This window comes from Tympanuchus pallidicinctus, unplaced genomic scaffold, assembly GCF_026119805.1.
Source record: "Tympanuchus pallidicinctus isolate F22 unplaced genomic scaffold, pur_lepc_1.0 scaffold4, whole genome shotgun sequence".
NCBI lineage: Eukaryota > Metazoa > Chordata > Aves > Galliformes > Phasianidae > Tympanuchus > Tympanuchus pallidicinctus.
This window is the reverse complement of record NW_026294758.1, coordinates 49003126-49020266: the sequence shown is the minus strand read 5'-3', so window position 1 is coordinate 49020266 and position 17141 is coordinate 49003126. Positions and strand designations below refer to the sequence as shown.

Below are 17141 nucleotides of genomic sequence, written 5' to 3'. Positions count from 1 at the left end.
AAACATAATTAAGTTCACACTCACACAGCTTGAGCTTCAGTGCAATAGCTAAATCATCCAGCACTCAGAGAATAGAACCATGCAAAGAAGAGCAATTTTTAAAAAAGAACAACAACAAAAAAAACAACAACAACAAAAAAAAAAAAAACAAAACCTGTTATCCAGTATCCATTCTGCAATGCAAAGGTGAGAAACTAAATCTATAAAAGGCTGTTATGGCTTAATTTTGTTTTGCGGATTAATTATGCAGCACTTGAAAAATGGAAAGGTGTGGCTTCACCTCTGACCAGCAGAGTTAAAAATCTCTCCATTTTCCTTTATCATCATGGGATACTCTTTAGGCAATCTAAATTAATAAAGACTTGCCACTTTCAGATGGACACAAGATCAAGTGTACCAGTTAGAATTTCACATTCACAGTACATAAGAAAATACACATGGAAGGAAAAGTAAAGGGTTAACTTAACAAGGATTTATTCACAGGAATACATGTAAGTAGAGAAAAAAAAACAACAGAAAAGCTAAACAAATGAAATGAAGAGGATCCAAACCAACTTTCACTCTGTAGCTTTAAACTTGCACCCTTGTGCATTTAACTACATCACAAAGGGCCACCAACATGCGCCGATACAGTGTAGATACCCTGCATTATTACATCCATTAACTTAAACATCTCATTAAGATCATGCTTTGAACAAAAAGAAAGCATAGAAGATAATATGTTGAGTGGGAATAAACACAAATATAGCAATCATGTCATCAACTTCTACAACTGTCTTTACGTGCCAACTAACATTTATGCAGCCTTTAACAGGTCTTACCATGTAACTCATTTTCAGAGATTCTGATAAAATCACTAGTATATAACCATGCAGAAAGCACATCACACTGACAGCACAGAGGCAAGTATTTTGCACAGCTATATCAGCTTTCCACATTGTGCAGGTTACACACAATACAATATCAATCTTATTCTTAACAGATCCTAAAAGGTATTTCAAGGCCTAATTGTTAACTACAGTACTTTATATCTATATTCTTAATAAAAACAAAATCCACAGAATCTTAGAAAAGGAACTTTAAATGCAGGGCTATACTGAATTGGTAAACTGCAACACAAAACTGGCGCAACATAGGTAAATGTATACCAATTTCACTCTATGTGATGCAAGCATGCTACTTCCCCACTAATTTAAATTACTTCTGATCACTATGAGCCAGAACGCATGCCTGAACCTTAAACTGCACGTTAAGAATAATGCCTTACTCTAGAAATTAAATCTAATGAAGTACAATAATCAAATCATATCCACTACCTTAAATTCTTCTTAACGTAAAAATTAAGATGTCAATCTCTCCTTTGAAGCGTCCCTCCCTTTACCCCAAAAATGAAAGGAGTGACTCATTTGGCAGCTTGCAGGTTGCTTCACTGTGCCTAAGTTAACCCTAATTAATTGGTGTTTCTATATCATATACTGCAAGTGCCTGTTCCTAATGCAGACACAAGCTGCATTTTTAACTGTACTAACTTCATTTGTGTAGTTCTTCATTAACATGCAAATTCCTAGGAATCCCATCAAGCAGGATGAAATAATGTAGAAAATTCTTACTAAAAAAAAAAAAAAAAGAAAAAAAGAAAAAAAAGCCTTTTACTGTTTGTGACCCCCATTCTTAGGTTTCCTTTATTGTGCGCAAAATAGTTTTCCTCTTTACGTATCCCTATGGTTCAATTATATGGTTCTTATTTTGGTACAAATCCCCACAATATTCCAGAATGTGCTGTTTTGTGAAAAGATTCTTTTTTTTCTTCTTCACATCCAGTGCAGAGTTGTAATAGGAGACAGATTTCCACCCACAAAGGCTCCAGATGTTAAAACATTTCCCAACATCGACTTAATACAGTGACGGCAACACCTCCCTCCCGCCCCTCCCAGTAGGGTTGGGATTGTACTGTATTCCCTACTGGTTTACCCTTCCCCCCAGTAAAGGGTAACATTTTCCCTGGGTGCAGAGGCTCCCTCATAGTCTCCCAGACTGAAGGACCTGTAAAGGGAAAGAGAAAGGTGTAGTCAAACAGTACTTTGAAATGTGAATGACCGATCTGTGTATAAAAAAAGTTGTTGTTTTTTTTTTCTTCCTCTTTTTTAAGCAGTAGGTGCAATCTAAGCTTAAAAGTGAATTTGTACCTAGATGTTCCTTTTATGAGTCTGCTTAAACAAAGAGTTGATTTTTAACAGGAAGACTATTATTCCTTACAACAACGTATACTTTAAAGCTACAATGACATTTCCAATATTGCATCTAAGCTTAGATTTAAGATGAAAACAGCTGCATGTACTTTAAAAAGACTCTGCCCTTTCAGTACAAAATTATGAGGCAGTCATGATGTTTATGAGGCAGTCATGATGTTCAGGAAATATTAAACTTACCTTCTACTAACATAACAACTTCACTTTTAGGTAGATTCAACAAGATAGCCATATTGCCTCCTCAACAGAAATGGAGAGTAACAGGTTTTTTTTTTTTTTTTTCTATTTGGCATTATATTTAAAAGAGGAAGAAAAAGAATCAACCATGTATCAAAACTGAAATGCCCTCACTGATTACTGTGTTTGAAGTTTGCTTATTTTCCATCAATTGTTCAGATGAAACATGCAATTCAAAGAGAATTTATTATGCCACCAACTCTGAAAAACATTAGCCTGAGTTTTAAATGGGTGTTCATTTAACAATACAACTGAATTATGTGATACACTCCTACATTTCCGCGCAAATATTCTAGAGCAATTTACCACATTTATACTCAATGAACAAACTTAACCTGCCTTCTTTTTTGGGTATTATAATAAATTCTTCACAGCATCACACTACTTTATACACAGGTGCTTTGTTTATACGGTATGCACAGAAAGTATATAAAGCAAAGTGGTACACTACAGTCATTCTAGAATCCCGTCACTGTTGTATGATTGAGTTGAAGTATTCTCTGACAGAATGGTAACCACTGTGTATTGGTGCATAAAGTGGAATGTCACAATAATAAACACATCAGCCTTCTCAAAACATCAACCTCTACAAACAGCAGAGCTGAAGAATACTGTAATATCCTTGACTAAGTGCCAAAACCATCTAACATGTACATAGGAATGTACTGGGTTTCACATAGATAAAGCATTTTAAACTTATTTTCTTGTCCTAGAGAAATATTCACCTTGTGTTACATCTGTTATCCCCTAACCCATAAGACACACATGGAGCCTGTGTCTAGCATGCTGCCTGCAGAACACACTTATTACTTGGCTTATTAAACCTGAACAGATACAGTTACATCTAGTCTTCTAACTTTCATACATGACCAAGCATACTGTATAGACTTTCATAGAGAGACAATTACTTTTGCTACAGCTACCAGGATTTTGGGTCAACATTACCCCTTTTTTTTTTCACAGAAGTAAAGATACCTGACAAACCTCATCTCAAAATTTTAATCTAGTCCACTAATATTTTCATAAGGCAGAGATAGGAAAAAAGTACACAACATTTTGCAAGGAAGATTCATGTGCTTACCTCTAATCATGGGACTGCAGCTACAATGCACGCGGTTAAACTCCATAGTAAGCTGCAAGGCGCTCTTTTAAGGGAAGAGGAAACTGGTCTGAGAAACGCCTCCAATTCTCATCCCCAACTTGATTTTTAAACCCATGAAGAATCTAAAAGCAATGAGCGGTAAGTAAAAGAGATCAATAAACAGAAGATACAAGATCATCATTCACAAGCAACATGTCAATCAAGCGTTCAATCCTCCAGATTGCTCAGTTGTATAGCTCAACTGTCCCATTTACTAGATATCCTGTAACATTTAATGCCTCCCTTAAAAGAAAAGAATCAGTTATGTAACGTACAGAATATAGTTAGCAATTCAAATTAATATTTATTTACTAACATGACTTACAGGTTAGAGGTAGGCCATTTCACAATGCTAACTGTTTTGTCAAAGTACACATTTTCTGTTTATTATTACTGTATATATATTCCATTTGTAAATGTGTTACAGGTTCTGGAAGAAAAACCGAGTCAGAACCACAGCCGGTACTTCACAAGATTAATGCCTTTTAATTTCTAGCACAAACTAAAAACAATCCTATAAAAGCTGTGTTTTCCCATGGAACCTGTAAGACAACTGTAACTAAAACAGAAGTTGTTAAAATCTTTTATACTTTGAAACAGCAGGGATCTACCAGCAGTAAAAAAAGCCAGCATCACAGACAAGAAAACCTCCCCACCTATTGGTATCACTCTGGACCCTTCAACATAGTAACTTAACTGAAAACTATGAAAATAAAATGATTATATGAAAAGGGCCTTATTATTTATGCTCTGAAAACATTAGGTTAATAGGTGAACATAAAGAAGAACAAAAGTAGGTGCAAAAGTTCTTCCTCACAACAAAGCTACTAGAGTCTCAACTTTTTTTTTTTTTTTTTAAACTCAACTATACCTAATTGTGGAATGGCCTGTCATGAAAACGTTTTTACAAAAAAAGCACTGTAAAATTTAAAGCTCATAGCATAGAATTCACCCCCAATACATCATTTTCAAACAGAGCTGTCAGTGAACCAGATTTAACAGTAGAGACATCACAGTTAATTTAACTATTTTTCTCCATTAAGGAGCTCATCCAAAACCAGATTTCTTTCCTTACCCAAACAGATTAGCCAGCCACCAAAAGTACAAAAGAAATCTAAAAAATGACAAAATGAACATTTTTATAAAATAATAATAATTAAATCCTCTTCCAGTGTTGTTTTAGCAGATGAACTTCAGCTAGTGTCTTTAGATGTCTCGTCTTTAAAAAAAAAGATAAAATTTTTAGGAGTATGTGAGAAATCTCAACTCTGACAGCTGTCTTACCCATGTTCTTGGAACAGTTATTTCCTCTATCAGCTCTAATGCCAATAAAGAAAAAAATCACATAAAAAGACTTCAGGGGACTATGAAAAATGTTGGTTTTTTTTTTTTTCCCCCATAGTTCCTAAGTGGCACAATCTGTTATTCAGTTGGCAAAGCTTGATCCAGTCTAATGAGAAAGTAACCTAAAAAAAAATCATATGCCATCACTTGATGAAAGTTCTGACTCTGTTCTTGCATGGAGAAAGACAAAAGAATTCACTCTAAAAAGCCATGCACACCCTCATACGAAGTGGTCAAAATGTGTCTAGTTTGTGTCTAGTTTGGATGCATTAGATCCTGCATGAATATCTTGGAAAGAATCTGAGAGTTTAACTTACTGAGGCAAGTACTGAGGGCCATAGGACCAGTGCAGAAACATGTACTGAAAATGCTTACAACTGTCATCACAGTTTCAGCATCCTGGACTTACTTTTAAGCTTTTAATATCTGTTATTTCCTTCTGACACTAGAATACTCACCACTGCACATTTCCTGAACCCGATGTTTCTTTCTAGCTACTCAGAGAGCTAGTCTGCTAATTTATGAGGCAGAATTTTTTGGTTTTGCTCCTCAAGGTGGGATTTGAAGATTCCAGTTTATGTTCTGATGGTGCCATTATGAGTTACTTCAAGAGAAAACACAATACTGGCCTTTGACCCTAATACATTCTTAGAAATACACTCTATTTCAGCTTTAAGAGGAATTTCATTAACTTGGGATGTATATCCCTGCTCAAACAAAGATGTTTACTGAACAAGTAAAAGCATTTCTTCAACAAACTGAAATTAGGAATTTTATTTATTTTTCCTAACTTGGGACATGGAACAAATATGGTCAGTTTTTTGCTTGTTGCTTATTTTACACAATACAGTCACAGTTCTTTTGTTTAATCTCTATTGACAACTTGTCTAGGATGTATGTCCTATATTCAGAAATGTACGCTGGTTCCCTGAAGATCTGCTCATCCAAGATAGAAAACAAAGAGATCAGGATAGCACTGTAATATTTTTCATTTGCATTCTTCTGGACATTTCACAGAATCACAGAATTGTAGGGGTTGGAAGGGACCTCCAGAGATCATCGAGTCCAACCCCCTGCCAAAGCAGGTTCCCTACAGCAGGTCGCACAGGTAGGCATCCAGGCAGGTCTTGAACATCTCCAGAGAAGGAGACTCCACCACCTCCCTGGGCAGCCTGTTCCACTGCTCCGTCACCTCACTGTAAAGAAGTTCTTGCGCACATTTGTGCAGAACTTCCTGTGCTGCAGTTTCCGGCCGTTTCCCCTTGTCCTGTCTCCACTCACCACTGAAAACAGTCCGGCCTCGCCATTCTGCCCCCCACACCTTAGATATTTATAGACCTGGATCAGGTCCCCTCTCAGTCTTCTTTTCTCAAGGCTGAACAGACCCAGTTCACTCAGCCTTTCCTCATAGCAGAGATGCTCCAGGCCCTTCACCATCTTTGTGGCCCTCCGCTGGATTCTTTCCAAGAGATCCCTGTCTTTTTTGTACTGGGGAGCCCAGAACTGGATGCAGTACTCCAGATGAGTCCTCACCAGGGCAGAGTAGAGGGGGAGGATCACCTCCCTCGACCTGCTGGCCATGCTCTTTTTAATGCACCCCAGGATGCCACTGGCCACAAGGGCACACTGCTGGCTCATGGCCAACCTGTTGTCCACCAGGACACCCAGGTCCCACCCTGCAGATCTCCCCTCCAGCAGGTCATCCCCCAACCTGTACTGGTGCATGGAATTATTCCTCCCCAGATGCAAGACTCTACACTTGCTTTTGTTAAACCTCATCCGTTTTTTTTCTGCCCAGCTCTCCAGCCTGTCCAGGTCTTGCTGAATGGCAGCACAGCCTTCAGGCGTGTCAGCCAATCCTCCCAACTTTGTATCATCAGCAAACTTGCTGAGGGTGGCCACTATCCCCTCATGAAGGTCATTGATGAAGATGTTGAACAAGACCAGACCCAGCACTGACCCCTGAGGAACACCACTGGTTACAGGCCTCCAGCCAGACTCTGCACCGCCAGCATCGACCCTCTGCGCTCTGCCAGTCAGCCAGTTCTTAACCCATCTCACTGTCCACTCATCTCTCCCACACTTCCTCAGCTTTGTTATAAGGATGTCGTGGGAGACAGTATCAAAAGCCTTGCTGAAATCAAGGTAGACTACATCCACTGCTCTTCCCCCATCCACCCAGCCAGTGAAAACATCACAGAAGGCTACCAGGTTGGTGAAGCATGACCTCCCCCTGGTGAACTCATGCTGACTACTCCTGGTAACCTCCTTTTCTTTCAGTTGTATTTCTGTTAAATAAGTGGGGCTTCTTCATGGCAAAAGAAAAAATCTTGAACTATACAGATACCATTTTCTAAAGATGACCTAAATGTGGTATAACAAATCCTGTTTTCCAAAACGCAGTCAAAATGCTGTTGACTGAAATAACGAAAAGCTCTCTGAGGATGATTACTTTTTTGTTAACTAAAATCCTAAGTGAACTTTTCAACACCATTAAAAAGAAGTCTGCAGTAACTTGAATGGACTTAAGTAAATATAAGTAAAATAAAAAAACAATCTTCATATTGTTTTGATGTTTTGTCTGAAAGTTAATAACTTTGCAAAGAAGCTTCACAAATACAAGAAGTACTGACTAAAATACACAGCAAGAAAGAAACAGTAGATCCCAAACCATAATCAGGACATATTGATAAGATATGATAAGAGAAACATTACCTTACAGAACATGTCTCGAAGATCGTCTTTTGGGCTAATCCACGATGCAACAGCATCACAAAAAAAAATAAAGTCCTATAAGATTAAATAATCACATAGGTTAGAAACTCTAAGTTATAGGTCTAGAAACAATGCTCAACTCATTCTATTAACTGTACAAGACTTTTTGATCCTTATTCAAAAACTGATTTTATTTCCAGTTAATGCAGGCAATAACGGCAAACTATTCTACACCTAGATGTACAGAAATATAGAGTTGGGGCAACTCTGTTTGATGAGGTTTTTTTAATTAAAAAGCCAAACTCATACACACAACAGCATAAAAAGGCAAACTGAAACCACAACAGTTTTCCTCTCACATCATAACTAGCTAACTCAAATCCTTTCAGTCCAATCATAGAAATTCCGAAACAAACAATTTTAACATCAAGCAACAAATAAGACCATAAGACCAACTTTGTCTTATAAATTTCCAGCTGGAAAAGAAGCAGCTGTATTTCTTCAAGCAGAGTCAGAGTTTATTTTAGGGATGCACACGACATTCAAAACCAAAGCCATATCATAACCCTTGCAACATAGTTCACCTGAGGTTATGCACTACATTTCTTACTATATTGCTAAGATACCACCCCTCAATAATTGACAGCACATGTGTGTTTTGGTAAGAACCAAAGATAACTACTACAGAGGAGAGATGGGAAAATGAGAGGAGTTCTTAATTTTCTGCTCTCTTTATGTGTGAAAGAATAAATGGACAGCAGAAAAGAAGGGAAATGGCAAGTATAGAACAAGACAAGTGAAATCATCTGAAAAGTTCAGAACAAGAAATAGGCTCAATTTTTGTGTCTCAAAGATAGGGATTTCAGGCAGAGAAGGAAATTCATCTTTTTTTTTTCCTCTCATGAAATGTTACATCGGTATAGCTTAACTTGAGAGCTGTGGAGACTAAAGAGCAAGTAACATTCTGTTCTTGACACAAATCTAAAGAGCATCTTCCTAGTCATATTAAGAATTCAAGCAATATATCTGATGTTGAGACAGAATCTTCCCATCTCGAGTTTTAAGAACAAAGGGGTAGTTATCATTTTTGTTCTTTTACTTTTTTAAAGCCCAGATTACAGCTGAACGATAGGATTTAATCAGATTTTGCCTTATATTTTCATAGAGATCCTCCACACAAAACACTGACAAAAATATTACATCATTCACAATGTTAGTCAGAGTTCATTATTTAGATACACATTTTAAGTAGAAGACAAAAAAAAAAAAAAGACTTAACACCTCTTTTCCTCCTTTTCACTGAAGAACAAATTCAGAATTATCATGATACTTATCACTACAATGTAAACGTTTTGGTCTTCTTGGCCTTAAAATAAAGCCATATTGTGTTCCGCACTGAATCAGCATCAACCTAAACCTCCTAGTATTTCATACACATTTTAAAATACATTTTATGCAAATAAATGAAAAAAATCAGATCTATTCATGCATCTTACTTGGAATACGCCATTGGGGTTGACTGTGATCATGGTACATATCCCACGGAATGCTGAGTCCTTTTCCTCATTGTCTCTTATGTTCCGGAGAGAGGTGCACCTAGTAAGGTAGAGAAAATCTTAGCTAGTTTTATCACACTTTCATTCAATCAAGTCAGATCTAGATGACAGTATTTGATGGAATAAGCCACACGGATAAAATGATTTGAAACACTATTGTGAACAGTTAGGAAAACAGTTATTGCAGTGTTTACTAGCATATTCCCATTATCTACCATCTCCAGAACCTTGTTCTTCTGTGGCACCATTTGTAAAGTGTGACCTGTATTCCATTAAATACAAAAGACACATCTGAAATATTTATAGTAACTATCATTATTAGAAGCAGAACATATAATACTATCACAGTATGAATTATGTCAGATACCAGTTACAGAACAGTTATTTAACTTTTACAGCAGCAAGCAAGCTATTTTATACATAAAACAGGTCTATAAACATATATTCCTTACAGCATTTCAAGCCTCCGACTGATTTTTTTAAGTAAGGTAATGCACAGTTTAAATTTTACTGTATTGGCATGCATTGTAGTATCATTCTGGTGGATTTTAAAACGCTCTTTCATAGTCAAGCTTTAACACAGCAAGCATGTGACAATCTTATCCCATGCATAAATTAGTCGTTAGCCACAACATAAAAAAAATATATGACGGTGCTACTAAAAACTCACAAACCTGATAGGACAAGATTAGTCACATGGTTGGCAATGATTAAGGATTGAGATTTTGTAACCAACTGAAAATATATCTAAAAGTGAGATAGAGAGAAGAAAGAAAGAAAGAGAGTGAAGAAAAATGAATTAAAAAAAAAAAGATTGAATAATACACACCAGGGTCTTATAAACTGCTGTAGCATGGGGGCCACCTCTTGAGGACAAACGTAACCAAGACGACCAATTGTTATTGCTAAGGTAACGCAATCACGGTTATACACCACCAAACGCCAACCAAGACATGAGCAAATGAGGGGGGAGGAGAAAAAATAAAGAAAAAACAACAAATAACTCAGAAACAGAAACCAACAGAATCTGTGTATGATAATAAACATAAGATTTCACCAGTGCTGTTTATTACCACCCCCTAAATAAGAGGCAGCAACATATATGGTATACTTTCCAGGGTAAAAGAAAAATTAAAGAAGTAAATGAGAGAACACCAAAAACACAATTTAAAAACAAAAGGCTTTCTGATGTCTGCAGTCATTCTGCTCTCTTCACTTACTTTATGTTAAATTTACCTACCATGCACTACTAAGATTTTATTCAAATGTACTATTAGGGATTCTCTTAATAAAAAGGAATTTTCAGCTTTATTTATAAAGTATCCTAAACATTTTTTCAGTATTTAGAATTCAAGTTTTTAATATGCTTATCCATGCCTAATATGCTTGGAAATATGTTTCCATTAAATATACTGTGATCTGTCTATAAATGCTAAATATATGAAAATTCTTTAAGAAAACAAAAAAATTGTTCTCTTTATAATCTTTTAGATAATTTAAAGTGGTTGCTAGAGCAACTAACTGCGAAGTCAATTCTTCTTTTCTCAACAATCTTCATCATAACAGCCATACAATAATCTGACTTCTGATGCAAAGGCATAAATACAAAATTGCTTCTTCACATTATTTGGTAGTTCAGTCCTTTATGGAGGGACAGATTGAAAAAATATAACTGTGTTTTAGTGGTGTTTGCTCAACTCACAAAAGATTAATCTTTAGAAAAAGGAGAGGGTGGGGAATAATGTATCAGGATTACTTGAAGCAAAATACATGAATAATACTAAAATCCAGCAGATTTATATGAAGCAGAGAAAGGAAACCTATGTTCAAGGGACATACTATGCAACACTCTAATTAAACAGGCAATTGTGAACAGTTTCATGAAACATGCAATAAAGCAGATGATGCTTTCTCCAATAAAAGTTTGGTGTAGGATATACTAGTAGTACGAATTCCACAAACCAGCTGCTCACTTGCAATGCACTATTTCAATACACAGGATCTAAAATTCTCAGCAGATTTAACTCGTTAAAATGTATTTGAATTGCTTTTCAAGTACAAGTTTCAAGTTAAAATACACTTCAGTTTTATCCACACTTAAGTTTTCACAGTTACAGTTTGTACAAGGAATAGAAACTTCTGTCAAAGATCAAGTTTTTGACATGTACTCACTTTCAGTTCTACTGCTTTTACTTAACACAGTCTCCTGTTTCTATAAAACTGTGCTCATGGCTCATTACATAGCAAGCTAAAGCAGAAAACAGTAATACTCTTGCACATACCAGTGATATGCAGCACAATATCCCACAACAAACTTATAATAAGTACACCACACTCAACATTTATCTGCAGTTACGCATCCACATTTAAAGTAACTATTAAGAGAATAAAGGAAATGTCAGTGTTCAGATGCTTCCAAAAATTCCACAACAGTGATAGAAGCAAAAGTTTAAGATTGGATGCCTCCCAGTTACAGGCATTACATCCATCAGTGAAGAGGAAAGGGGCCAGGAGCGTGGGAAGAAGGAATTTATGCTGACATACTATTTCATGGTTTATTTGAAAACAAGTACATATTTGCTCCAAAATGATCTTTTCAAAAGGCAGTATCTACTTTATCCCACAACTTTGTAGTTTTCCTTGTAGTTCACCTTCCATACTAAACTGAGAATAGTAGGAGAGATGTAGCCAAAGCACAGCTTTTATGTTAAGAGAACATTGGAGGAGAAATACACATCGAAAATCTGTCACCAATTTACTTCACGCTACGCATAAAACAACTTGCATAATTTTTAATCGTGTCATGTTATAATGACTAAGCTAATATTTTCTTACAGGACAAATTTTCAGACAAAAAAAAAGGATTCTCAATTAGTAAATGATAAACCTGTAAGATTATTAATAAAATTCTGTTTGAAGTATGGAAGGCGTTCATCCTACCAGAACGTGCGCTCTATAAATGCAAAAGAAACAAGCCTCAGAAGTTCCAGCACAGTTTGGGAACTCTTTCCAGTTTGGAAGGTACAGCCTATTGGCCAGAACACAATGCATGTGTGCCAATTTTAGGCTTGCTTTCAAAATTTACTTGTTTATTTCTTGTGACCAGGTAACAGAACTTCATTGAAGTACATGACTTCAGCTATGTTGGAGTAAAAAGGCCATCACAGATCTACATTTTGGTGGTCTCACAAATCAGTATTTTAAAAAACAGCGTTGTTTCTTGGTTTTTGGGTTTTTGTTTTAAATTCAAATAATCTATTATTTGTTTTATATACACCAATCATATTCATTTCAAACACCAGAGATAAACATAGTGCACATATGTAACGACTTGCATATATTTAAATAAGGCTAATATTAGGTTATAAGTGTTTCTGTATATATATGTTATATGTAATTCATATATAACACTGGAAGGATACTTACAAAAAAATCAAATAGATAACAGTTATACTAAGTATTATAGAGGTGAGAAAGCAACAACTGTAAGAATCCAGATAGACGATAGAAGATTTAATGCAAGACTGAGACTTGTAAGAGCTTTTGCAAAACAGAGTTGTTTTTGCTTAAAAAAGCCAAATACATTCCAATACAACCAGTTCTGGTGTTATTCCTCTACGTAATTTTTAAAATAAAAAAAAATAAATCCATAATTCCTTCAGCACAAATGCTTCAGTTTTTGGGTACCTGTGTTCTCTAACAATGTCTTTGGTGTGTTGGGTCTGTTAATTATTTCTACAAGCTGGTGCAACACCATTGGAATATAAGGCTGCATCTCTATACCTGAAATAGTCAAAAAGAAATATTTAGAAGAAAATGATTGTTAATATATATAATCTAAGTAGACTTGATACACTGAATTTATTATCAAAGACAAATTTCAACCTTAATTTAAGTTTTAACATGAAAGTATCAGTAAAAACTAAAAAACAAACAAAATCAAAACAGACTAACCATGCTAAATGTGCAAAGATTCAAAGAAAAAAAAAAAAAGCTTACCCATCTGAATGGAGATCTCTCCAATAGCCCAGGTAGCATTGTTACACACAGAAATGAATTCAGGGTTTAGGTTGGTTCCCAAAATGGGCATGAAATCAGCTAAAAAGAACAATATTAAAAAAGTGGTTTTTTTTTTTTTTTTTTTTTTTTTTAATCATTTGAGCCTATTTAAATACTTGGAAAATGTTACACATGTATTAATGAGAGTTGCATTTCTACTATATATCAGATAAACTCTGATTTTAGAATCCGTGTAGATCAACAAATCTTTTCAAACTATGATTCTAAAATGCCTCTAATAGGCTTTATCTTCATGCAACTCTATAAACCCTTTTTCTCCCCTTCCCTAACTGGAGTAGAAGGGAGGAAGCAAAAGCAACCCAATAACAAGCACTTGTAGTTTTATAAATGGTTGAACAATCAATCCTTGAACCATTCAGATAACTACATATTCAAGCGTGCTAACAAGAAAAGAACCCAGAAGGCAATCACATCTATCATTATAACGTCTGCTACTTGAACTTTACATTCCCAAGGCTATCAAAGCATACATTTGGCAAAGTGCATATCAAGAACATTTGAAGGATGAGATAGCAAATATTGTGGAAGCATATAATTGATGTTACATTCCTATTGAACACAAAACAAAACAAACACCAAGAACAAACAATGGCTAAGCCAAAACATGCCTTCTAGCCAAGTTCTCCACTTTCACTATAAATCACAATATCACAGAATGGCTTGTGTTGGAAGGGACCTCAAGGATTAAGTTCCAACCCCCTTTCTGCAGGCAGGGTTGCCAACTGCTAGATCAAGTACTAGATCAGGCTGCCTATGCCATCCAGCCAGGATGAGAGAGAGAGACAGGACACCCACAGCCTCTCTTGGCAGCCTGTTGCAGCACCTCATCAGTCTCTCAATGAAAAATGTACCCCTGACCTCTAATCTAGATCTCCTTCCTTTAGTGTAAAACTACTTTCTCTCATCCTATCACTATCTACCTGTGCAAAAACTTGATCATCCTCCTGTATTTATAATCACCTCCTAAGTACTGGAAGGCTGCAATGAGATCTCTATTCTGCTTTCTCCAGGCTGAACAAGCCCAGCTCCTTCAATATGTCTTCATAGTAGATGTGCTCCAGCCCTCTAATCATGCTTGTGGCCCTCCTTTGGGCTCTGCAAAAGCTTCACATCCTTCCTTTGCTGAAGGATGCAATATTCAAGAAGGGTGTCACAATGGCAGAGATGAATAATCACCTCCCTCACCTTGACGGCCATCCCTCTTAAGAGGCAGCCCAGGATACCATCAGCATTCCAAGCTGCAAGCACACAGTGCTGAGTCATATTAAGTTTTTTCTCTACCAGGATGCCTAAGTCCTTCTCACCAAGGCTACTCACAAAGAGTTCTCCCAGTTTGTATACATATATGGGATTACTTTGATGCAAGTGCAAAACTTTGCACTTTCCTCTGATGAACTTCACTAGGCTCACGTGGGCCCAGCTTCTGATTTTATCAAGGTCCTTCTGGATGGCATCCCTTCTACCATACCAACCGCACCACTTAGCTTGGTGTCATCAATTAATCTGCTGAGGGTACTCTCAATCCTATCATTTATGTCACTAAAATGATAAAAATGTTACAGAATACTGATCCCAAGACAGACCCCTGCGGGACATGGCTCATCACCAGCCTCCATCTGGACACAGAGCTATTGACCATAACCCTCTGGATGCAAACTTCCAGCCAATTCCTTATCCACCCTTCAAATCTAGCTCTCCCCAATTTAGAGATAATGATGCGGTGAGAAATCATGTCAAAAACCTTGCAGAAGTCCATGTAGACGCCCTCCCTTTGCCCACTGATGCCATCACTCCATCACAAAAGGTGACTAGATTGGTCAAGTACAATCTTCCCTTGGTGATGCCCTGCTGGCTGCCTCAGATCACACGCTCATCCATCATGTGCTTCAACATGTTTTCCAGGAGGATCTGTTCCATGACTTTCCCACAGAGGTGAGGCTCCTACCCCATAGATCTCTTGGTCCCCCTTCCTCCCTTTCTTATAAAAGGGAGTGATATTGCCCTTTTTCTGGCCACCTGACAGACAGAGATTTTCATCTATGAAAAAGAGCAGCTTGGCAATCACATCAGACAGTTCCACATCAGAGCCACAGAATGCATGTCATCTGGCCCCATGGATTTCAGCTTCATGAAGTCGTCTCCAACTTGCTCTGTCCTCATGCTGGAGCCAAGTTGCTCCCCCAGTTCCCATCAAGCAGTTCAGAGATGTGAGAAATATGAGAGTTCTGACTGCCAGTGAAGACTGAGGCAAAGAGCTCATTAAGTACTTCAGCTGTCTCCGTATCTGTGTAGCCAGTTCTTTCTCATTCAAAGGAGGTACACTGTCTCTGGCCTGTCTCTTCTGCCAAACGTACCTATAAAACCCCTCCTTGTTGTTTTTAATATCCTTCTCCAAATCCGTTCCATCTGTGCCTTTGCTTTCCTGATCCTATCTCTGTATGTCCAGACAACATTTCTGTATTTTTCTGAGATGACACAATCTTGTTTCCAGCGCCTGTACATGCCCTTCTTTTCTCTCAGTTTGATCAGAACATCCTTGCCAAGCCATGCTGGTTTCCTGCTTCCTCTATCTGCTTTCTTATTCTGAAGATGGAGAGCTCTTGAATTCTCAGAAATGGATCCTAAAAGAGTAGCCAGCTTTGCTGCCCTCCTTTGTCTCTAAAGATAGTTTCCCAAGAGATCTTGTCCAACAATTCCACAAAGAGCCTGAAGTTCCACCTCCGGAAGTTCAGTCCTGACTCCACTCCGCCAAGCTCACATTCCTCAAGATCACGAACTTGACCAGGACATGGTCTCTGCACTCCAGGCTTCCTTCAATCCTAACCTCTTTAACAATTTAACAGCTTGCTGTGGTGTTTTCCCAGAGATATCTGGCTGGTTGAATATCTCCCATCAGGATGAGACCCTGTGATCATGACACCTATTGCAGCTGAAGCAAGAAGGCTTCATCAATAGGCTCCCCCTAGATTATGCAGCTTGTATTAGACTGTACTAGCTATCCTTTTTTGGTTCAATGCCTTATTTTAACCTACAGAATCTCTCAATCTGTTCCTGACTCTTTCTCAGAGGATGCTCCTTGCAGTCTATAACACAGTCTTCTTATCATAAAGGACAACTTCCCCACTCCTGCTACCTTGTCTATCACTTTTACAAAGCTCATAGCCCTCAGTGGTGGTACTCTAGTCATGCAAGCCATCCTGCCATGTTTCTGTGACAGCGATAAGATCATAATTCTCCACCAAATGCAATTTCCTAGCTTCTGTTTATTTTCTACACTGCACACATTGTTATAGATGCACTTCAGCTGAGCTTTCAGATACATTACTTTCCTAGAGAAGTACTCCCACAAACTTCCAGGACAAATCTGAAGTTTTCCCCTGCTGCTTCTTAAAGTGACTGCGCTCCCTATCTCTCAGTTATTGTGTAGTACAGACCCCTCCCCCAGTAGCTCTAGTTTAAAGCCCTAGTGATGAGCTAGCCAGCTTGCTGCCCAATATGTATGGTATATCTATCTATAATTTTAATGTAGAATGTAGTTAAAAAAGAAGTAAAATATACAAATTCAGAAATTTAGCAAACCTGGAACTGTTTAGCAAACAAAGGAACTGTTCTAATTAAGTTAAGTAAATCTTTTTATATATTCCAGCAGAACAGGCAGCTTTTAAATTGTAAAAATCAAGCAGCAAAATGAATTATTTATATTATCTAAAAAACCCCATCTTTTAAACACAGTTTGAAGGAAAAAAGCTGCAGTCCCTTGCTAATAAAGAAATATGAAAATACACAGCATGACAATGCAAGACATAGAAAAAAGGATCT

At 37.2% G+C, this 17141-nt stretch overlaps 1 protein-coding gene across 1 annotated transcript in view; it reads right to left on the bottom strand.

Annotated features, from left to right (window-relative positions):
- Positions 1-450: 450 nt before the first annotated feature.
- The window catches only part of TNPO1 (transportin 1), a 78352-nt gene continuing 61661 nt past the window's right edge, over positions 451-17141 (bottom strand). Inside the window, exons 19-25 of the mRNA XM_052701274.1 lie at positions 13242-13340; positions 12930-13025; positions 10072-10147; positions 9183-9282; positions 7687-7761; positions 3568-3710; positions 451-2043 (exon numbers count right to left, since the gene is read on the bottom strand). Coding sequence (XP_052557234.1) covers positions 3603-3710; positions 7687-7761; positions 9183-9282; positions 10072-10147; positions 12930-13025; positions 13242-13340 — 554 coding nt within the window. The 3' untranslated portion in view covers positions 451-2043; positions 3568-3602. The remainder of the gene's footprint in view (positions 2044-3567; positions 3711-7686; positions 7762-9182; positions 9283-10071; positions 10148-12929; positions 13026-13241; positions 13341-17141) is intronic.